The sequence below is a fragment of the Mesoplodon bidens genome (genome assembly GCF_964165515.1).
Source record: "Mesoplodon bidens genome assembly, chromosome: 3".
Classification (NCBI taxonomy): domain Eukaryota; kingdom Metazoa; phylum Chordata; class Mammalia; order Artiodactyla; family Ziphiidae; genus Mesoplodon; species Mesoplodon bidens.
The window spans coordinates 83,672,780-83,695,924 of NC_138178.1; the positions used below are offsets into that span (position 1 = coordinate 83,672,780).

Consider the following 23,145-nt stretch of genomic DNA (forward strand, 5'->3'; position numbering starts at 1 on the left):
TTGTTCAGACGTGGATGGATCTAGAGACTGTCATACAGAGTGAAGTAAGTCAGGAAGAGAAAAACAAATATCGTATATTAACGCATATATGTGGAACCTATAAAAATGGTACAGGTGAACTGGTTGGCAGGCCAGAAATTGAGGCACAGTTGTAGAGAACAAACGTATGGACACCAAGGGGGGAAAACCGCAGGGGGTTGGGGACGGTGGTTGGATGAATTGGGCAATTGGGAATGACATGTATACACTGATGTGTATAAAATTGATGACTAATAAGAACCTGCTGTATATATATGAAAAAAAAGACAAATCAAAGAAAAAAGCAAGAAATGTAAAAGTGAAAGTTTAAAGCCTGTTTCATCACAAGCGTCCCTTTATCATTTCACATCCATGAGCTCTGTAAATGGTTTAAAAGTGGTTCTCAAGTGTCACCTGAGCATCCCTGGAGTCCCAAGACTCAACCGTTCAAGGGGTCCAAGAGGTCAAAACTATTTCACAATAACAGTAAACGTTATTTTCATTCTCATTGTGTTTTAAGTGTACAGAGGCGATTTCCAGAGACAAGATATGTGATAACATCATACTTCTAATGGCTAATAGAATGTATGACTGTGTGTGCTTGTATTTTAAATTTTTCAGTTTTATTTTCCAATACAGTAAACATCAGTAGATACAACCTACTTAAACAAAAGTTCCTTGGAATTCTCAATAATTTTTAAAAGTATAAAAGGATCCTATATCTGGATCATAAAAAAATAACAAACAAATAAATAAAAGGATGTTAAAGCCAAAACCTTTCAGAATTACTGTTTTGAAAGATTGTGTCTATCAAATCATCATTAAGGTATGATTACTTTCCCCCACTTTTAATAATCAAAGACCACACACACACACACACACACACACAGAGTCTGCTAATCAAAACATCTGGTTGGCTTAAGCTCATCCGTGTAACACCACTAAAATGAAATAATTAAAGTTGAACTACAATTGCCATGTTAGCAAGAGAAGCTTTACTCTAGGTTAAGGTCAGAATTCAAATAAGCATTTTATAAAACTGGAAAAATCTTAGAATCTAATAATTTACATCTGAGAATCCCTAAGAAGTATAGAGATTCCAAACTGAGAACTTTAGGGTATTGAAACATACACAGAAACATCTGAGTTAAAGCTTACATTTTAAAAATATTTTTTTCTTATGCTTGTAAATATCTTTTTTTCAAAACATGGATACCAACAATAACATGTGCCTTATTTATGTCAAATCCTTCAATTAAACTTGCAAAAACAAAAGAAAAAAGAATTAGGAATATGAAGGCTGTGAGTGTTTCAAATATTTTAGTGTACCTCTTTCCAGAGTGAAATTTGCACTGCAAAATTTACCTGATCTGGCTGTTTGTAAATCCTTCATTCCTACTGCTTTATTAGGAACAGAATCTTTCACTCCAACTGCAGGCTGAATGGGTTTTGAAACAAGTTGATTAATAAATAATGTACATTTGATACAATCTGTAGTTAATAATTGAAGACAAAAGTATAAGTTTTTACCTTCAAGTGAGGATATTTTTCAGGAGAATCTAAAAGGCAAAAGGGACATAGAATCAATTACACGTAACTATGAAAGCCAACTATATATTCATGCAGTTAGTACTGAGCAGAATCCTCATGCTTGGCCTTGGCAGTGAATATTTTAGGTTTTGGTGTTTTGTTTCTTGGGGAAGTTAGGACTGCAACAAGACAGACATATGAATCCACTATAGATACTGAAGAAAAAATAGGAGTACAGGTTTAACAAAACATGCAGTTAAGATTTCAAAAGTAAGATTATGTTCCAAAAGCCTTTAAAATATATAAAAATGCACATGTACCCATGTGAACATGCTGATTGATGAGGAGAAAAGTGATCTTTAATCAGAGCAACAAATCATGACCCCGAGAAGGTAAATGTGAAAGCTGATGGTAAAATGCAGCAGCACATCTTGAATGCAATACAGCAGCATCATTTACACCATTATACTACAAGTATTTATCATGTTCTTCAATTTGTCCTGTAATTTAGGAAGTGCACAGTTGGGATGACAGTTCAGTTGAATGTATAATTCATTTCTCATCAGAGAAAGTGTTATGAACTGATCAGCTTGGATATACACTTGTAGAATTATAGTTCATAAAAATATTCATTTTTTACATACCCATGTGGGCTACTGGTATGCCTACATTTCTTGGATCCTCTAGTTTAGTCATCTTAAAGTTTCTCGATCCACTCATGCAAGAAGGTATATAAGGCACATCTAAGAAATAACGTATTATAAGTTTTCAACATCGAAGTACGATTATCAAAAAGGAAAAAGTAAATTTTACTGCCACAGAATTATTAGATATTAAAAATCTTTCATATTTCAAAATCAGTGTAGTATTTACTGAAAATAACAATTTTAGCATTTAGGGAATGAACCCTATTAATTTCTTTTGTTTCCAAAATTAGTTTGGTTCAATATATCATGCTAATGTTTAAAAGGATTTTTGTGAAACAATTATCAGCAAAAAATTAGCTATCTTAGGGACTCCCCTGGCAGTCCAGTGGTGAAGACCCCATGCTTCTACTGCAGGGGGCACGGGTTCAATCCCTGGTCGGGGAAATTAAGATCCCACATGCCAAGTCAAGCAGCCAAAAAAAAAAACAAACAAACAAACCTATCTTAAAAAAAAAAAAAAACAGCCAATGCTTCCATATTCAAATTAATCTCACTTGAATAACACATACCAACACAACATATATCTTTGATGCCTGATAGTTACAAGGAGGAGCTGGGGTTTACCTCAATTCTAGCACCCACTCCTGCTTCCAGTATTCTCTGGAGCAGCAATGACCTAACCTTGTTTCAGTGTAAATACACTGAAGTCATCTAACGAGAGTTCTCTCAAGTTTCCTCATCACCTCCACAATCACCTCCCTAACACCCTTCTTTCCCCCCTCTTTCCTTTCACTATATTCTTTCCTCTTCAAAGGTAGTCTCTGGATCTGTGGTCTTAATTCTCCCCCTTTGACATTCTTTTTATGGATCATCCCCACCACTTCTTTTTTCCTCTTTGCTTAGCAGTGGCACCTTACCTCTATAAGTTCTACTTCAACGCTTTGCTACCCTCTGGCTATAAACACACTCAGAAAGAAAAACAAAATAATGCTTTTCCTTGATCCTGTTCTGTCTTGAACTATCCAGTGGCTCCTCTTCCAGATTTCTCTCAATGCAAGCCTACACCCTTGCTACTCTGAGAGCTTGTCAGAAATGCACAATCCCAGACCTGCTGCTCAGCATGTGCACTTTTCACAAGGTCCCCAGGGGACTAATGAAAATTTGAGAGACTCTGATCTATCAGTCTGCTTCTACATTCCCACAGTAAGAGTGGGAAAGCTTTGCTGTTCGTCTCTGACAAGTTTCGGTGCTGGAAGCTCACTTCAAATTTGTCTCACGTTTCAAATACTCTTCGCTTCCCTTTTCTAAAGACCTATTTTACTTTGCCCCCGTCCTCCACAGACCCCTGCTTCCTTTTCCTTCATTTACTCCCTGTAACCTCTGCCTCTCTCATTCTTTAGTCCTTCTTTCCTCTTCCTCATTTCCCGACTTTCCTTAGGTTGTAGAGTACCTTGAAACGGAACTAATAATTTAGCTCCTGAAAGGGGACTCTCAATTTAATCTGTGGCTGACACCAGATAAGATACACAGCTTCCCTCCTTTTCTCGTCTTTTTCCTCACTATGCATTTGACAGGTGATTTTCTTTTTTTTTTTTTTTACATCAACAGTGTTATGTTTTTAATAGTTTTCAGAATATAAGCTGCATAGCTTTTTAGAATAAAAAATGATAGAACTTCAGGTACATGCTTTAGAACACTTGGTTCAACAACAAGCAAACTGTGTCTTTGAGGACCACCTCAAAAGGGTGGCACACTTCACAGTGTAACTTGGTAACAGACATGGAGATAGATGATTATATCATGGCATGTTGTCTACAAAAGAACATCTGGACACTCAGAGCTTAAATAGAACACAGCACACAGTTAAGTATTCAAGCACTGCTTTTTGGCCAAATAAAAACTGCCTAAAAACTGCTGATGGATTTTTGACAAGACAAAAAGACATAGCTGCTTAGTTCTTCTGATACAGCACTTCTTTTCCAGAATGAGACAGGCTCAGTTCAACTTGAAATCAGTGTGAGGAATGATTCTTCCTCTTAACCGACAGGTGATTTTCTTCGGCTGTTAGAATATATCAGAATTCCCATTTTAAACCAACATGCTGTCAAATGACTTTTTCATAAAAATATAGTTCTTACCTTCTACTTGTCCATTTAATATATTTTTTCCTCTTTGACCTGCAGCTCCAGATAAATGATCAGCATACTTCTCTGGAAGACTCTCAGAGATACTCTGTTAAAATTGATATTAATAATGAGTTGCATAAAGCTTTCCTAATCCCCTTCTAATAGCTGAAAATACCCTACTTTTTAAAATTTTCCTACTTTACAAGCAATTAGATTTAAAAATAAGAGAAGCATGCATTGAAAACCCAAACATTGAAATAGAAAACTTCATATACACTCTCTAGATCAAGTCTATCTTTTATCCTCATTTGGCTACTGACTCTGTAAACTGAGCATGGAAAGCCAGAGGAATTATTTTCACAGACAAAAAATGTGCCTGACTTACAGGCACATTTCAGCAAAGAATTACCTTCAAAACACCTAACTCTACTTTGCATTCCTTGGCAAAAGAAGAGAGTATTTTTAAAAAATATGTGTTTAAATAAATTCTTTAATAAGTACACTTGCTATAAATTTAAAATATTTCTAAAGACAGAAATTTTTTAGTATTAAAATAATATACTTGGCATGAAAAGAAACCATGAAGTATGTCATGTTGAGCATAAACAGAACACTGTAGAAGCTGCTTCATTTAGGTAAACAAGGGCTTATAAGAATCTGTTATTTGATAAAATTTTTATTGATAGGAAAAATAGTTGAATAAAATAGCGAAGTAGTAAGAAAAACTTTTATGTTTAAATAATAGCAGAAAATTTAAATATAGTTATGCAACTCTTCAAAAAAGTACAGCAAGCTTTAATAAGGGAAGAATAAAAACTTTTATTTAGTAATCATCTAAATGTGCCAAGCTTTTCTTATGCACATTTTATTTTCTACATACAACAACGATAAAAGTGATTGTAAGGACAGTTACCCCACTTCCTGTTTCCTGGTCCTTCCAAGATGCGAGAGTGTAATGACGAACAGATGGGATCCGCTGCTCTCTCTGTCCAGAACGTCCCTCCCCTGGACCCTCACGTGACTGGCTCCTTCCCATTCTCCCCTTGGTAGCTTTTCTCACATGCAGATCTTTTCTGACTACCTAAATTCCACGCCCACCCCCATCCCCATCCTAACTACAAACTCGCTCAATGTTGTCTGACGTAACATTCTCCATGTTCTTTGCCTCTCACTGTTGTGGCCTCTCCCGTTGAGGAGCACAGGCTCCGGACGCGCAGGCTTAGCGGCCATGGCTCACGGGCGCAGCCGCTCCGCGGTACGTGGGATCTTCCCGGACCGGGGCACGAACCTGTGTCCCCTGCATCGGCAGGTGGACTCTCAACCACTGCGCCACCAGGGAAGCCCTCTCCATTTTCTTTACATGAAGGACTTAACAGTGACTTATAAAGGATTCCTGTTTGGTTCCCACCACTACAGCCTAACCCCTCAATTGGTACAGTCAGTGTCTAACTGCCCAGTACATAGTTGGTATTCAATAACAGGAATTTATTTAAGACCAAAACATTTAAAATGTCGAGAGGACCTCAAGTACCAAAGCACTTGATACCTATAGGAGATCTCTGATAACAGTCTATAGAAACTTAACATACCCCAAGCTAGAAATCCACATGCCCGTTCTAATTTTCCTATTCTTAACACTACTGTCATTTTATTGTCCTTCAGGTTTTAAAAAAGTGCCCCAGCATTTAGTGAGTCACTAATTGCCACTGTGATCATTTTTTTAATTAGTTTCTGCTTTATAACAAAAGTGAATCAGTCATACATATACATCTGTTCCCACATCCCTTCCCTCATGCATCTCCCTCCCTCCCACCCTCCCCATCCCACCCGTCCAGGCGGTCACAAAGCACCGAGCTGATCTCCCTGTGCTCTGCGGCTGCTTCCCACTATCTATCTACCTTACGTTTGGTAGTGTATATATGTCCATTCACTGTGATCATTTTTGTCTTACATTTCTATAGCACCCTTTACAGTTTACAAGGTGTGTTCACAGCTCTTACCACATCTGTTCCCTACACATACCTGAGAAGTGGGTACCAGTACCATTTTTACGAAGGAGGTCACTGACACTCAACCAGGGTAGACATGTCTTTCCGAGATCCCACAGCCAGTGACAGAACCAGGATGCTACCATGTCTTTTGACTTTAAACACAGTGCTGTATCACTGCAGCAGCTGCCTATATCTTACAGATCAGGCCCTTCTTATCTCTTTCCATAGCTGTCACCTTACAACAGCTCATCATTACTTTATATTTACGTTACTTCAAGTATGGCTGCCATTAAGGTACTCAACACACACTAGTTTATCCAAAATGGTGTGTACTTATTAAAACATCGCTAAACCTAACTGTTGTTATTATAATGCCACATACTTATTATTCCCCATTCTTTTGCTTCTCTTGAAACGTTCCTTGCAGATCTATTTGGAAATCCAAATGTAATAATACTTTCAAGTCTCAGGCACTATCTTTTTCAGGTCTAAGTGGTAAAAAACTACATTTCAACCTGTTTCTCTCTGAACCTCACTAGGAGTTTTACACATCCATATGTACCAAAGAAACATACATTTGCTTGGGAGACTGGGACTGACAGATACACCCTACTATATATAAAATAGATCAATAATAAGGACCTACTGTATAGCACAGAGAACTCTACTGAATACTCTGTAATGGCCTATATGGGGAAGGAATCGAAAAAAGAGTGGATATATGTATAACTGATTCACTCTGCTGTATATCAGAAACTAACACAACATTGTAAATCAACTATACTCCAACAAAAATTTTTTAAAAAAAGAGAAGAAAAAAGAAACATACATTTGGCCATGGGCCGACCTGGAATAATACTTCAGTTTTTAGATAAATTTAACTTCAGAACCCAAACTGATTCCTTATGGCTTCTAAGCCTTGGTTTTTGCTCTGTGCTACACTGGTTTCATTAGGTGAATCTTGCAAATTAACAAAAGTGCACTATGTGGTAGTTATTATACTTAGCACACAATTATTTAATTAATTACAGGTTAAAAATGTAAGGAAAAAATTTTGATGGGCAAATGCAAAGGTGAGAAAGTAAAGTCAAAGCACCCCCCCTTTTATGTTTTAACATCACTCAGTGCTTATATTTTAAAATAAAAAAATAATAATAATAATAGAAGACAGTACCTCAGAATCCCAAGGTGATTCTATACCTTCCTCTTCTCCTAATCCTAATGCTGACATCATATCTGTAAAATGCAGCCACAGATACATTAATGAGAACATTTACTACTATGAATTTTAAATACATATATGTCTATCTCCATCCACAAATATTTAAATAAAATAAAGTAGCAGAAAAGAATTTCAGAGGGTTGAGGCATTTTCAGGAAGAAAAAGTTGGTAGTAGTTGGGATACTTCTGAAGAAACGGAGCAAAAGAAACATACTTAAAAAGAAATGGAAAAAAAAAAAAAAAGGGCTTCACTGGTGGCGCAGTGGTTGAGGGTCCGCCTGCCGATGCAGGGGATACGGATTCGTGCCCTGGTATGGGAAGATCCCACATGCCGCAGAGCGGCTGGGCCCGTGAGCCGTGGCCGCTAGGCCTGCGCATCCGGAGCCTGTGCTCCACATCGGGAGAGGCCACAGCAGTGAGAGGCCCACGTACCGCAAAAAAAAAAAAAAAAAGAAAGAAAGAAATGGATAGTATATTTGGATCTACACACTTTAGATGTTTTTAGACTAGCCTTTAAGCATAGAAAAAAATTCATAAATATTCACTAAATTACCACTCCTATTATTTTTCTGAGCTCCATCAAAAGAAGTCAAATTGGGCTTCCCTGGTGGCGCAGTGGTTGAGAGTCTGCCTGCCGATGCCGGGGACACGGGTTCGTGCCCCCGGTCCGGGAAGGTCCCACATGCCGCGGAGCGGCTGGGCCCGTGAGCCATGGTCGCTGAGCCTGCGCATCCGGAGCCTGTGCTCCGCAACGGGAGAGGCCATAACAGTGAGAGGCCTGCGTACCGCAAAAAAAAAAAAAAAAAAAAAGAAGTCAAATTCTTATGATCTGTTTGCTCCTGTGGAGCACGTTCAATATCAGTATCATTTTCTTTTTCCTCAATTTCTGGATTTGTTGCTCCTTCCTATAAAAACAAAACAAAACAAACACCTCATTCCAGAAAACATCATATTCATTCATTTGGTCATTCAATCAATCAGTAAGACCACAAACATTTACTGGATCTGGCAAATCATAGGCACTATACTGGGAGAAAAGCTGGAAATATAAATAGAAGACCGATTCTGCTCTGTATTCCAGGGGAAGTAGAGCTACATGAAAACAAGTAAGAAAAGCAAAGTATCGTTCAACAGCTCTACAACTGATGTGAACAGAGTACAGGAAGGGCACACAGGAAAGAGGAGTCAGCTGTATCTGGGTAGCTCAGGAAATGCTGCAAAGACAGGTCTGTGTCTTAAAAGACACACACAGTGTAGAGCGGGGAAGTGAAGGGGATTCTAGAAAAGGCAGCCTGAGCAAAAGGACGAGGCGTGAAACAACATAACAAGTCACGTGGAAAACTAGAACACAGTTACCGGGAATGGTATGGAGAGACAAAACTGGAGGATCAGAGCCAAACCAAAAAAAGCAAGTGTCCTCCTAGAACATGAACTTTCTCCTTCATGTGATGGGGATCCACTACATAAGTAGAGGTGTTACATCTTCATAAATATATTTTAGAAAGGTCACTCTGGCAGCAACGTAAAGATGAACATCAGGGGAGCAAAACTAGAAAAGAGCATTTCAAAATTATAAGTGAGAAAGTAATAGGAAATGAAAAATGGTAAGCAGGTAGAAAATACTGAACTTGATGAGCAACAGGATGTGGTGATTTCAGGGCGGGATGGAGTCCAAGATTTTTCCTGCTTTGGTATTTCAGTGATGTTATCTACTAGGATGGGGAAGACAGATGACAGAGTAGCTTACAAAGAGTCAGGAAAGAGGAAAGCATCAGGGACAATGTCTTCAGTTTGGGGCATAACAAATTTGAGGCACCCAGGGGACTTAGAAGAAAGATTTGGATAAATGCATTTGGATTAGTAATAGATAAACTTATTCAGGAAAAGCATATGATGTTAAGATAAATATCTGTAAAATATACTAACCTGGTATAATTTAATGATGCAAACCTATGCAGAGTTCTGAACTTTTGAAAATATAAACAAGACTGGGGAAGAAAACTATGAGATTCAATTTTTCGATTATATATTGCAACATTTGTTTAAGGATATAAAATATACCCTTTCACGAATATGTGCAAATATTCATTTCCTAGATATTATAGCAATACGCATTTTTAAGTTTCATGAAAAGATCTAATTGTAAAACACCAACTCAAGAGACTACAAGAACACTCCTTTTCAAAAATTAATCTGAAAAGACAAGTTTGAAATTGTAGAAGAGAATGTTTATGGAATTATAAGGCATTTTAAAGTATTACTATGATGTACGAAAGAAATATAAAACTGGATTTTGAGTGTTGCTGTAGATCAAAAAATTGTTTCTTAAAGTCATATAAGATATTCTGGAAGTCAAGGAGCAAATAATTTGAATTGGTAAACTTGAAAATATTTTTCAAAAATTAGTTGGGGACTCAAGCTTTTTGTGTCAGGTCATCTCTTCCTAACTAGAAAAATTATTATGAAGGTATGTAACCACAGATGACTTGGTGATTTATTATTAACACTTTTATTGAAGTGCACTGGCATTTTAAGAAAACAATTAGAGATGCCTTATCATTTTGGCCATTAAAAAGATCAATCCCTTTTCTTTGCTGTTAGTAAGATTAACGATAAACAGTTTTGCATAGAACATTTCTACATGTGTGCTGTTTTAATTTTCAATGAAAAGGTACTTTTTTTTTTATAATAGTTTTAAACCCAACGAAGGAGTTATCATCATAGGAGCCACAAACTTCCCAGAGGCATTAGAAACGTAAGTATTAAAATTTTTGTGATATATTCTAGAATAGTGATGAACTTTAAAAATATTGTGCTAAGTGAAGGAAACCCATCACAAAACATCACATATTATATGATTGCTTTTATATGAAATGTCTAGAATAAGCAGATCCATAGCAACAGAAAGGAATTTAGTGGTTGCCAGAGATTAGGGAAAATGGGGAATAACTGCCAGTAGATTTGGGGTTTCTTTCAGCTGGAGAAGAGAGGGAGGGGGTAAAAATTCTCTAAAATTAGATTGTGGTGATGGTTGGGCAACTCTGAATATATCAAAAACCACTGGGTTACACTACCAAACGTAAAATAGATAGCTAGTGGGAAGCAGCGGCACAGCACAGGGAGATCAGCTCCGTGCTTTGTGACCACCTAGAGGGGTGGGATAGGGAGGGTGGCAGGGACGGAGATGCAAGAGGGAGGGGATATGGGGATATATGTATATGTATAACTGATTCACTTTGTTATACAGCAGAAAATAACACAACATGGTAAACCAAATTATACTCCAATAATGATATTAAAAAAAAACAACACTTGGGTTTTCGACTTCAAATTCTATGATATGAAAATTGCAACTCAGTAAAGCTGCTAAAAGAATCTTCTCACAACTTAAACATCACAAAGCTTTTGGGTGGGGGGTAGAGAGGATTTTTAGAATAAAATTTACTATAGTTTAAAATTTTTATTGGTTTTATTATATAGAAGTTATTCATACTTTCATTTGATCTAATAGTTGGTTCTTGCCTAAGACTCTAGTTTAACATTTTGTACTTAATAGCAGTAAGATGGATGTGTAGCTCTCATAATAGATTGCTGTTGAATTATTTGTTCCTTGACTGGCCGACTTGCATGTCTTTGTCTCTGAAGGGTTGTATGCTATCTAGATGCACACATTTATCTATATGAACCTTTGTTCTGCCTTCTGGTTATTGAAACTGTTCTTTGAGCCACGTTTTATAAGGAACTAATCTGAATATTTATGTTCAAAATAAATATTGGTTGCCATTGTCTTTCCATCTTCTCTTTAGGATGTCAGTCCTGTTGAACTTGACCTTCAGCACAGTCAGCTTATTAATTTATATTTTCTTTTTGTATTCTCCCTTTAGCGCCTTAATACATCCTGGTCGTTTTGACATGCAGGTTACAGTTCCCAGGCCAGATGTAAAAGGTCGAACAGAAATCTTGAAGTGGTATCTCAATAAAATAAAGTTTGATCAGTGTAAGTCTTAATTCGACGATACAGACATTATCTCCATAAAATGGTAATATATCAATCCACCCTGTTTGTGGTCCTTACTCAGGATGTCTTAAAAGACAAATTCCTTTAAATGTCTATTTTTCTCTCCTCTTGTTTGTCCATAAAGTCCATTTCTCAATGAACGTGTGTCCAGAGATTCTGTCATTTTGAATCCCGATTCTAAAGAAAGTTTTCTTTTGAGTACTTAGATAATACTTGATGAAATCTATGTATAAATGTTTCTTTAGATGAATGTAAAATATAAAATCATATAAAAAGCACCTGTATATTATGAGCATAGTACCTCATGATATAGTCACTTTGGGGCCAAAAGAGGGGAAGCAAACTATAAAACAAAACACATGGAAATATTATGGAACTACCTGAGTAATAAAAGCAGCTATTAAAGCTGCAGTATTTTCAAAGATATCTGAATCAATTCTTAAAACCAAGTATGTTTCCGATAATAAGGGGGGCTTTTATGTCCAAAGTTATTTCAAGATGAAATTCTGAAAACAAAATGTCTATGAATGTGCTTTTCCAGTTTGTGGTTAGGCCATAATTAAAGGTTTGTAAGTCGTTATCTGGCAACTCTACCTTTCTCTGTTTATCACAAAATTATTTAAATATAAGAACTTTTGTGATTTGTCCCAATGACAATTTTAATGGTGTGTTTACTAGCAGTTTTGGCTTTTTCCCCTTAGAATTTAGTGAAGTAAGCTTTTGTAAAATTACAGTTCATGATGGCTATCTTCTTTTTTCATTTGCAATGTGAGTTCTTTATGAAGAGCTTTTTATTAGCTCTTCTGAAATTTTAATATTGTGTCCTGTCTGCATATAGCTGTTGATCCAGAAATCATAGCTCGAGGTACTGTTGGCTTTTCTGGAGCAGAGTTGGAGAATCTTGTGAACCAAGCTGCTTTAAAGGCAGCTGTTGATGGAAAAGAAGTGGTAACCATGAAGAAACTAGAGTTCTCCAAAGATAAAATCCTAATGGGTAGGTTTTCTTTTTTTTTTTTCCCCTATCTTATACTGTTCATTATGTTAGAGAAAAAATTCTTTTTTTTTTTAAATGGCCACTTGGTAATTTTTGGTTTGGTGGTAATTCACTCTTTTTTAAAAAATTTTTATTTATTTATTATTGGCTGCATTGGGTCTTCGTTGCTGCATGCGGGCTTTCTCTAGTTGTGGCGAGCGGGGGCTACTCTTCATTGCGGTGCATGGGCTTCTCATTGTGGTGGTTTCTCTTCTTGTGGAACATGGGCTCTAGGTGCGTGGGCTTCAGTAGTTGTGGCTTATGGGCTCTAGAACTCAGGCTCAGTAGCTGTGTCGCATGGGCTTAGTTGCTCCGCGGCATGTGGAGTGTTCTTGGACCGGAGCTCGAACCCGTGTCCCCTGCATTGGCAGGCCGATTCTTAACCACTGCGCCACAAGGGAAGTCCGAGAAAAAACTCTTAATTTTGAGAGAAAGTTTATAAAAAAGAAAGGTATAGAAACATGCAAATATATACTCTAACAGAGCAACACAGTTTGGCCTGTTATAGAACAAATACATTATAACTTATATTACACTCTTTGGGGGGCATGAGTGCCCATGTCTTTCCTCTTGTCTGATATTGCTGATAAAAGAATAGTTAATTTTACTGTTTTTCAGAATTTAATTTTTATTTTAAATCTTGAATTGCCCTCAAAACAGGTTAGTTATGATATTCCTGTTAAATTAGAAGTTTATTTTCTAGAAATAGAATACAGCTTTTCCTTTTGATATAAGGATTAAGATGACAGTTTTTACAGTTTGGTTTTCAGTTGACAAATTATGGTTTACATGGGTTGTAGAGTGGAATCTACTCATGTTTTAAACTTTCAAACTTTTAAAATATTTATTAATGATATTAAATCATATGACTCTAAGAATGACTTTGAGACAAAGGAGCTTCATTCATTTAAATATATCTTCTTAATGGAGTATTTTACTTAAGTAAATTTTTATTCTTAGGGCCTGAGCGTAGAAGTGTGGAAATTGATAACAAAAACAAAACAATCACAGCGTATCATGAATCTGGTCACGCTATTATTGCATATTACACTAAAGATGCTATGCCTATCAACAAAGCTACAATCATGCCACGAGGGCCAACACTTGGACATGTATCTTTAGTTTTTCTTTTCTTTCAAATAGTGCTCCCCAGGAGCTTATGTAGGAAATTGCTGATGAAAACATTTCAAAAGGAAATTCAGCTACTTCCTAGGTGTGTTGATACTTTCTTCTTTAACTTCCTCAACTGTCTTGAAATCAGACATACTTGTGAAATTTACCTGCTAATAAAGGATATCCTTAATATTTCAGATAATATATTTACATTATGAAATGTAATTCAGGAATGACAGCAAAATATAATTCTTAAATATGTAGTTGCTCTTTTCCCCTCAAAACAAATTATGTATCATAGTGACTGGTTCAATAGTTTTTCTAAGTTTTTTCTCATTGAGTACAAGTTTCATTTTCATATCTTTCTAATTATAGACGTTTATTTTTATTTATTTATTTTTTAAATTTTATTTTTGGCTGCGTTGGGTCTTCTTTGCTGCACGCGGGCTTTCTCTAGTGGAAGCGAGAGGGGGCTGCTCTTCATTGCGGTGCGTGGGCTTCTCATTGTGGTGGCTTCTCTTGTTGCAGAGCACAGGCTCTAGGCGTGCGGGCTTCAGTAGTTGTGGTACAAGGGTTCAGTGGTTGTGGCTTGCAGGCTCTAGAGCACGGGCCCAGTAGTTGTGGCGCACAGGCTGAGTTGCTCCGCGGCATGTGGGATCTTCCCAGACCAGGGCTCGAACCGTGCCCCCTGCATTGGCAGGCAGATTCTTAACCACTGCACCACCAGGGACGTCCCTATAGACGTTTTAAACATTTTTGTGCAACGAGGGACAAACAGTTGTATTGCAGCATTAACTACTTATTATTTATAAACTGCACTTTTGCTTTCCTCATTTTATACATAGCTGGTTTGGTAATCAATCACCATGACCATCTCTATTAAATGCCGCTGAGCTTTCAGCATCATGGTATTAAGTAAGGTCATGAGAGACAAACGATAATTCAGGTTATTAATGTAAGTGTTTCAAAACTGTGTCTGAATTTTTTCTTTGTTTTTCAATTGTCTAGGTGTACCTGTTGCCTGAAAATGATCGACGGAACGAAACTAGAGCTCAGCTTCTTGCTCAGATGGACGTCAGTATGGGAGGAAGAGTGGCAGAGGAACTTATATTTGGAGCTGATCATATTACAACAGGTTGGCTGTAAAGAATCGCTTTGGTTCAAATTGTGTTTGTTGGTTTAAAGATTTTTTTTAACTTGAGTTTTATGTATATTTCAAAATTTTAGGTGCTTCCAGTGATTTTGATAATGCAACCCAAATAGCAAAGCAGATGGTCACCAAATTTGGAATGAGTGAAAAGGTAATGGCTAATTTTAATCCTTCCTCATGTATCAAATGTTGATGTGCCAAGTGTCTCTTTGTGAGAGAGGATTCTCATTATAAATTGATAGATTTTCCCCTGTCTCATTCCAAATGGATTTAACAAAGCTGACTCTAAACTAAATGTCATTTTCTGAGAAATGTAACATACTCTTTCCATTCCAGCTGCTCAATCAGTAAGAGTTATTACTTCATGAATTAACCAAATGATAATATAAATTCTTTAGCTTTTTTTATTCATATGACATCGAAGACCTACTTGTTGAGCTTGCTTACTTTGCCCTTTCCACATACTTCACGTTCCTACGTTATCACTGTGGCTCCATAAAGCAATTCCAGTACTCTGTGAATTGTGGATTTCTGGACTAGAATAGCTGCTAAGGTTTTCTAAGAAGGTACTCAGAACGATACTTAGGATTTAAAATTTTCCCTCTTGCTCACACTTTTTAGTATTATACTTTCAGAAGAATAATGAAGTTTTTTTGCCCTCAAGGGCATTTTTATATTGTATTTTTTCCTTGCCCCCATGATATGTATTTTCTTATGCATAGGATAGTACTTCCTCTGTTACATACATTAGTGTTGCAGGTTTTTCTGTTGGATTTCTTTCTTTTCATTGATTTTAGCTTGGAGTTATGACCTACAGTGATACAGGGAAACTGAGTCCAGAAGCTCAATGTGCTATTGAACAGGAAACCAGAATCCTTCTGAGGGTAATGATCTTTTTTTAAATGTTTATTTATCTATTTAGTCAAAATATGCCTAAATATTTGGGTGCTTGCAAAAAAACTAAACTTCCTCTGTTTTATAAAGTTAATAGGTGCACCGTTGCTGCCGTGGTTAACTATGTCATAGACTGGATCTTTGACATAGACTGGAACCCCAGATCATAGACTGGATCTTTATTTTATTCTGGCCATAGTCTAAGAACAATTTATATATATATATATATATATATATATATATATATATATATATATATATATTTATATATTTATATACACATATATGTATATATATATTTTTTTTTTAATAAATTTATTTATTTTATTTTTGGCTGCATTGGGTCTTTGTTGCTGCATGTGGGCTTTCTCTAGTTGCAGCGAGCAGGGGCTGCTCTTCATTGCGGTGGTTTCTCTTGTTGCTGAGCATGGGCTCTAGGCCACGGGCTTCAGTGGCTGTGGTGTGGGGCTTCAGTGGTTGTGGCGTGTGGGCTTAGTTGCTTCGCGGCATGTGGGATCTTCCCGGACCAGGGATTGAACCCGTGTCCCCTGCATTGACAGGCGGATTCTTAACCACTGTGCCACTAGGGAAGCCCAGAACTATTTACATTGTGATTTAAATATTCAGTTCTTCTTTAGCTGATATATTTCTAATATTTTATGTATTGTCTTTAATTTGATTATTTTACTTGGACATGGTTATGTTCAAAATGTCTAGTAATTGTATTGTGTTTATATGACCTGTGCTTCTTGGTTTTAGTAAATTCATTTTTACATTTTCCACCCAATTTTATAAGGACAAAACTATAATTCGCTAGTAAAATATTGGCAGAAACATTGTACAGGCAAATATGACACTGCCAAAAATGAACTGTTATTACTGCTGTTATTCATAAGCTGATAAACTTAATTCAGACTCACCTTTGGAAAGAGAGTTGAAGGATTTAAATGAAAAGTTCAAGGTGGGTTGCAAAAAAAAAATCAAATGTATGGAAGTCAGGGATCACCTCTAATGATACTGTATTACAGTATTGAGAGGTGAGTGTGTTACCAAGTAAAAGAATGGAAATTATATCTTTTCTGGCCATTCTAGATTGAGTAAATTGGTGAAATCTCAAGAGGCAAAAGGAGCAAACTCCCTTTCCTTTTAGCACGTATACTGAAAAGAGAAATAGATTTCTGTGTTCACAGACCTTATTTAGAAAGCAGATGAGTACAGTGTATAATTTTATTTCTTAAGTAGCTTTTTGTTTAAGTAGTCCTCAGTTATCTCTATGATAGACTTTGAGGTTAAAAATGTAACATTTGAAAGTATGAAAGAGTTATCTTTAGGGAACGAAGCTTTTAAATGCGTTTATCTTTCATAACTAGAAGTCAATAGATTTTATAGTTTTTTTAGGGTGCATAAAGGCTTTTTATCTCATTTAGGGTTTTTGCTTCTCCTAAGGTTTCTGCCTCTTACATATCTGCTTTGTATTTCAGGATTCATATGAGCGAGCAAAACATATCTTGAAGACTCATGCAAAAGAGCACAAGAATCTAGCAGAAGCTTTACTGACCTATGAGCCTTTGGATGCGAAAGAGATTCAGATTGTTCCTGAGGGGAAGAAATTGGATGTGAGATGATAGCTCTTGATGCATTGTTGGTTTTATTGCAAGACCATAAGTAGCACTGCAGTAGTCGTATTTTGCAACACTTTTCTCCCATTCTTGGTATCACTCAAGGGTGTGAAACACTTTGTCAGTCTTTTGTCACATTTATCTAATTTCGATTATTCTCATGATGGACACCTACTGCAAACAGCAATTTATTAAAGAAAATAAAGAACTATCAGGATTGAAAACAGCTTGTTTGAGAAATGTCAATCAGTTATTAAGTTGAAAATAAGTAATGATTTTATGGTTGGTTACAGTGCTAGATGTGAATAGAAATTGTGCCTTTAGCTCTTGGGAAGTATTTTTACTTAGGAAAATAAAATTCTTGAAGGATTGTTTTTATTTCTAGACAATACCACTTATTTTTGATAAAGAAATGATGTTATTTGGCTATAGGTAAATCATATTTCTACATACATCAGTGGAAACTTCATTAAGATGCACTTAATTATGATCTAGATTGACCATATATAAAGTGTTTTTTTAAAAAAATCTAACAGTAGAGAATTGTGAACCTACAGATACCATCGGAATTTAAATGATTATTATAAGCTTTTTAAAATGCAGCTTGCATTTTCATGGTCTTTTTTTTTTAACATTACTATCACTCTGAAAATGAAGTTTATTTCAGAGCAGCAGTATTTTGTTAAATAAACAAGTAACACACCTCAAATTATGAATAACTGTGTAATTATGCTTTGCGTTAAAACCAAAATAAAACCAAAAACCCAGTCCCATTCAGAGTGAACTTTTGAATTATGCTGTGTTAGAAATGGAAAGTTGTGTTTATTTTTCAGTCAGATTTTGTGAATATGAATGTGTTGTTACAGAATTTACAGATGACTTTATTTAACTCAGTAGAAAAATTATTTTAGAGCACATTGTAGTGGTTTTACAACCATACTATATTCTTGAAGTGATTTTATTAAAATTACCTACAGTTTTCTAGTAACTTTTAAGCTGTATATGGTCTTCGTTGAGGTTGGTAGAGGGAGCTTGCTACATGATATTCTTGCCCTTTATTTGGGTAGTTTAAAATTTTGATGTACTTTCAAACTTAGAGAAACATTACCAGAATAATACAAGGAATTCTCATATACCCTTGATTCTGATATACCAGTTATTTTCATTTGCCCGTTTTTTATTGCCCCTGCTTCCTTTCTCCCTTCCTCCTCTCTTCCCTCCCTCCCTCCTTCCCTCCCCTTCTCTCTGTGTTTATATATATATGAGTAGACATGTCTTTGCGTGGACACGTTTTCATTTGTCTTGGTAGACTTCTAGAAATTGCTGTGTGATGTGGTGAGTTTCTGTTTAACTTTTTAAGAACCTGATGAACTGTTTTGAAAGTAACTATAATGTTCCAACTACCAGTGTATGAAGGTTCCCGTTTCTCCATGTCTTGTACAGTGTTTCTTATAGTCTTGTCTTTTTGACAAAGCCAATCTAGTGGGTATGAAGTAGAATCTCATTGTGGATTTAATTTACATTTCCCTAGGACTAGTGATTTTTTTTTTTTTTTTTTTTTTTTTTTTTTGCGTTATGCGGGCCTCTCACTGTTGTGGCCTCTCCCCTTGCGGAGCGCAGGCTCCGGACGCACAGGCTCAGCGGCCATGGCTCACGGGCCTAGCCGCTCCGCGGCATGTGGGATCCTCCCCGACCGGGGCATGAACCCGTGTCCCCTGCATCTGCAGGCGGACTCTCAACCTCTGCGCCACCAGGGAAGCCCCAGGACTAGTGATTTTGAACATCCTCTGCTAGGCTTTTGGTCATTTGTATATCGTCTTTGGAGAAATGTCTGTTGAAATCCTCCCTCCCCTATTTGGGTTGTTGTCTTCTGTGTTGTAAGAGATCATATATTCTAAAGAGAAGTCCTTTATCATATGGATCTTGGGTTTTTTTGGGTTTTTTTGGTTTTTTGGTGGTACGCAGGCCTCTCACTGTTCTGGCCTCTCCCGTTGCGGAGCACAGGCTCCGGACGCGCAGGCTCAGAGGCCATGGCTCATGGGCCCAGCTGCTCCGCGGCATGTGGGATCTTCCCGGACCAGGGCACGAACCCATGTCCCCTGCATCGGCAGGCGGACTCTCAACCAGTGTGCCACCAGGGAAGCCCAATCTTGTTTTTTTTTAATCCAGTGTGAAAATCTCTGTTGTTTGAGTAGGGTGTTTAGTTCCTTCATATTTAATATTTATGTAGTTGTTTTTACATCTGCCATTTGCTATTTGTTTTCTGTTTTTCTCATATCTAAAGAGATCCCTGTGTTCCTCTTCTTCTTTTCTGGCTGCACAGCATGGCTTGTGGGATCTTAGTTCCCCAACAGGAATTGAACCCGGGCCCTTGGCAGTGAGAGCACGGAGTTCTAACCACTGGACTAACAGGAAATTCCCTGTTCCTCCTATTGTGAGTTATGTCTTAGCAGTTGCTCTAGGGATGACAGTACGCATTTATCACTCTTAATCACAGGCTCCTTCAAAATAATACAAGTTTAATTCTGTCAAAATGTAGTAAATTTGTTGCTTTCTTACCTACTTCTTGGCCCTAAATAGCAGAAAGAAGAGGAGAGATGACCTAGAGAACCTCAGTCTCTCCACTGGGAATTGGAATAGCCTCTAATTTTAGCCACAGAAGGTTTTTCTCGACTGTATATGTTGGGATTTTGCAAAAATCCTGTTCTGATGAACCTCCAGATGAGATTGGTGGGAGGAGTGAGTGGTGTGGCTCTTACTCCTTAGCTGCCCAGAATGACTGTCGTCTCTGAAGGGGTTATAGGGAAGTCGTGTCCATATCCCCCTCGCCAACCCCCCACCACCCCTGTACCTCCTCCTTTTAGTTTAGTGTATATTAGCAGGTTGGGCTAGAGGAATCAGCTGCTATGCGGTTGATTTTTTTTTTAACCCTTTCCCTTATTTGCCTTTTACTCCTCCCCTTAATCTAAAAGCTCTGTTTAATGCAACTGGAAATCTTTATCCTCCTCCCTCCCCCTTCCTTTATATATTGAGGCTTTGGGGTAGGAGAAAAGTGCACAACCCACCACCCCCCTTCCCCTCTGCATTAAAATTCCTTATTTACCCCTTTTCCCCTTCACATTTCGTCCCACTCCTTTTCTGGAAAAAAGGAGCCTTTTCCTCTCTGTGACCCTAAGAGCATACTGCACAAGGGAAATCGCCCCCATCCAGATGTGGCTCCACTCTTCATTTCTCTTGTCTTCTGCTGCTCTTTTCCTGGTGCTCTTTTTGTCGGTGGGGTGTGGGTAATAGAACAGCCATGGGCTTTGGGGGACCTTTAACTGTTTGTTTTTTCCTTTTCACTTATATAAACACAGAACGTTCAATTTCAGAGAACCAAAAATCCCACCTTCCCACCAAACACTATTAAGGGGCATGTCTTCTGCTCCATACCCTTTCTGTTTTTCTTTCTCTCTTGTTAATGCTTTTAAAAACAAATGAGTTTTTTTATATAAATAAAGTTTTTAAAGTGTGAAAAAAAAAACAAACACAAAAGAATTAAGAAAATGGTCATAGGAACATACATATTGATAATTACCTTAAATGTGAATGGATTAAATGCTCCAACCAAAAGACACAGGCTTGCTGAATGGATACAAACACAAGACCCATATATATGCTGTCTACAAGAGCCCCACTTCAGACCTACGGACACATACAGACTGAAAGTGAGGGGATGGAAAAAGATATTCCATGCAAATGGAAATCAAAAGAAAGTTGGAGTAGCAATACTCATATCAGATAAAATAGACTTTAAAATAAAGAATGTTACGAAAGACAAGGAAGGACACTACATAATGGTCAAGGGATCAATCCAAGAAGAATATATAACAATTATAAATATATATGCACCCAACATAGGACCACCTCAATATATAAGGCAACGGCTAACAGCTGTAAAAGAGGAAATCAACAGTAACACAATAATAGTGGGGGACTTTAACACCTCACTTGCACCAATGGACAGATCATCCAAAATGTAAATAAATAAGGAAACAGAAGCTTGAAATGACACAATAGGCCAGATAGATTTAATTGATATTCATAGGACATTCCATCCAAAAACAGCAGATTACACTTTCTTCTCAAGTGCGCACAGAACATTCTCCAGGATAAATCACATCTTGGGTCACAAACCAAGCCTCAGTAAATTTAAGAAAATTGAAATCATATCAAGCATCTTTTCTGACCACAACACTATGAGATTAGAAATGAATTACAGTGGAAAAACATAAAATACACAAACACATGGAGGCTAAACAGTAAATTACTAAATAACCAAGAGATCACTGAAGAAATCCAAGAGGAAATCAAAAAATACCTAGAGACAAATGACAATGAAAACACAACAATCCAAAACCTATGGGATGCAGCAAAAGCAGTCTTAAGAGGGAAGTTTATAGCTATACAAGCCTACCTCAAGAAACAAGAAAAATCTCAAATAAATAAAATAACTTTATACCTAAAGGAACTAGAGAAAGAAGAACAAACAAAACCCAAAGTTAGCAGAAGGAAAGAAAACATAAAGATCAGAGCAGAAATAAATGAAATAGACACAAAGAAAACAATAGCAAAGATCAATAAAACTAAAAGCTGGTTCTTTGAGGAGATAAACAAAATTGATAAACCATTAGCCAGACTCATCAAGAAAAAGAGGGGGAGGACTCAAATCAATAAAATTAGAAACGAAAAAGGAGAAGTTACAACAGACACCGCAGAAAGACAAAGCATCTTAAGAGACTACTACAAGCAACTCTAGGCCAATAAAATGGACAACCTGGAAGAAATGGACAAATTCTTAGAAAGGTATAACCTTCCAAGACTGAACCAGGAGAAACAGAAAATATGAACAGACCAATCACAAGTAATGAAATTGAAGCTGTGATGAAAAATCTTCCAACAAACAAAAGTCCAGGAGCAGATGGCTTCACAGGCGAATTTTATCAAACATTTAGAGGAGAGCTAACACCCATCCTTCTCAAACTCTTCCAAAAAATTGCAGAGGAAGGAGCACTCCCAAACACATTTTACGAGGCCACCATCACCCTGATACCAAAACCAGACAAAGAAACGGCAAAAAAAGAAAATTACAGACCAATATCACTGATGAAGATAGATGCAAAAATCCTCAGCAAAATACTAGCAAACAGAATCCAACAATGCATTAAAAGGATCATACACCATGATCAACTGGGATTTATCCCAGGGATGCAAGGATTCTTCAGTATACACAAATCAATCAATGTGATACACCATATTAACAAATTGAAGAATAAAAACCATATGATCATCTCAATAGATGCAGAAAAAGCTTTCAACAAAATTCAACACCAATTTATGATAAAAACTCTCCAGAAAGTGGGCATAGAGGGAACGTACCTCAACATAATAAAGGTCATATATTACAAACCCACAGCAAACATCATTCTCAATGGTGAAAAACTGAAAGCATTTCCTCTAAGATCAGGAACAAGACAAGAATGTCCACTCTCACCACTATTATTCAACATAGCTTTGGAAGTCCTAGCCTCAGCAATCAGAGAAGAAAAAGAAATAAAAGGAATATAAATTGCAAAAGAAGAAGTAAAACTGTCACTGTTTGCAGATGACATGATACCATACATAGAGAATCCTAAAGATGCCACCAGAAAACTACTAGAGCTAATCAAAGAATTTGGTAAAGTTGCAGGATACAAAATTAATGCACCGAAATCTCTTGCATTCCTATACACTAATGATGAAAAA

The 23,145-nt window shown here is 36.9% G+C and overlaps 2 protein-coding genes across 9 annotated transcripts in view; one reads left to right on the plus strand and one right to left on the minus strand.

Annotated features, from left to right (window-relative positions):
• The window catches only part of LOC308614815 (ankyrin repeat domain-containing protein 26-like), a 168,724-nt gene that overhangs the window by 57,775 nt on the left and 87,804 nt on the right, over positions 1–23,145 (minus strand). For all 8 annotated transcript variants that reach the window (XM_081229566.1, XM_081229563.1, XM_081229561.1 and 5 more), the window contains 5 exons: positions 7,487–7,548; positions 4,334–4,427; positions 2,193–2,291; positions 1,549–1,577; positions 1,384–1,456 (listed from right to left, as the gene is read on the minus strand). In XM_081229566.1, the coding sequence (XP_081085692.1) occupies positions 1,384–1,456; positions 1,549–1,577; positions 2,193–2,291; positions 4,334–4,427; positions 7,487–7,548 (357 nt within the window). The remainder of the gene's footprint in view (positions 1–1,383; positions 1,457–1,548; positions 1,578–2,192; positions 2,292–4,333; positions 4,428–7,486; positions 7,549–23,145) is intronic.
• On the plus strand, positions 10,937–17,502 carry LOC308614821 (ATP-dependent zinc metalloprotease YME1L1-like). The gene is made up of 7 exons (XM_081229588.1): positions 10,937–11,531; positions 12,391–12,546; positions 13,546–13,697; positions 14,707–14,833; positions 14,926–14,999; positions 15,646–15,732; positions 17,224–17,502. Exons 1-7 carry the CDS (start codon positions 11,342–11,344, stop codon positions 17,365–17,367), a joined length of 930 nt encoding a protein of 309 aa, XP_081085714.1. The 5' UTR covers positions 10,937–11,341; the 3' UTR covers positions 17,368–17,502.

Coding starts and splice junctions, on each gene's coding strand:
- LOC308614821 (XM_081229588.1), top strand. CDS start 11,342: ATGTCAGTCCTGTTGAACTTGACCTTCAGCACAGTCAGCTTATTAATT. Junction 12,547..13,545: donor CAAAGATAAAATCCTAATGG/GTAGGTTTTCTT, acceptor TTTTATTCTTAG/GGCCTGAGCGTAGAAGTGTG. Junction 14,834..14,925: donor AGCTGATCATATTACAACAG/GTTGGCTGTAAA, acceptor TCAAAATTTTAG/GTGCTTCCAGTGATTTTGAT.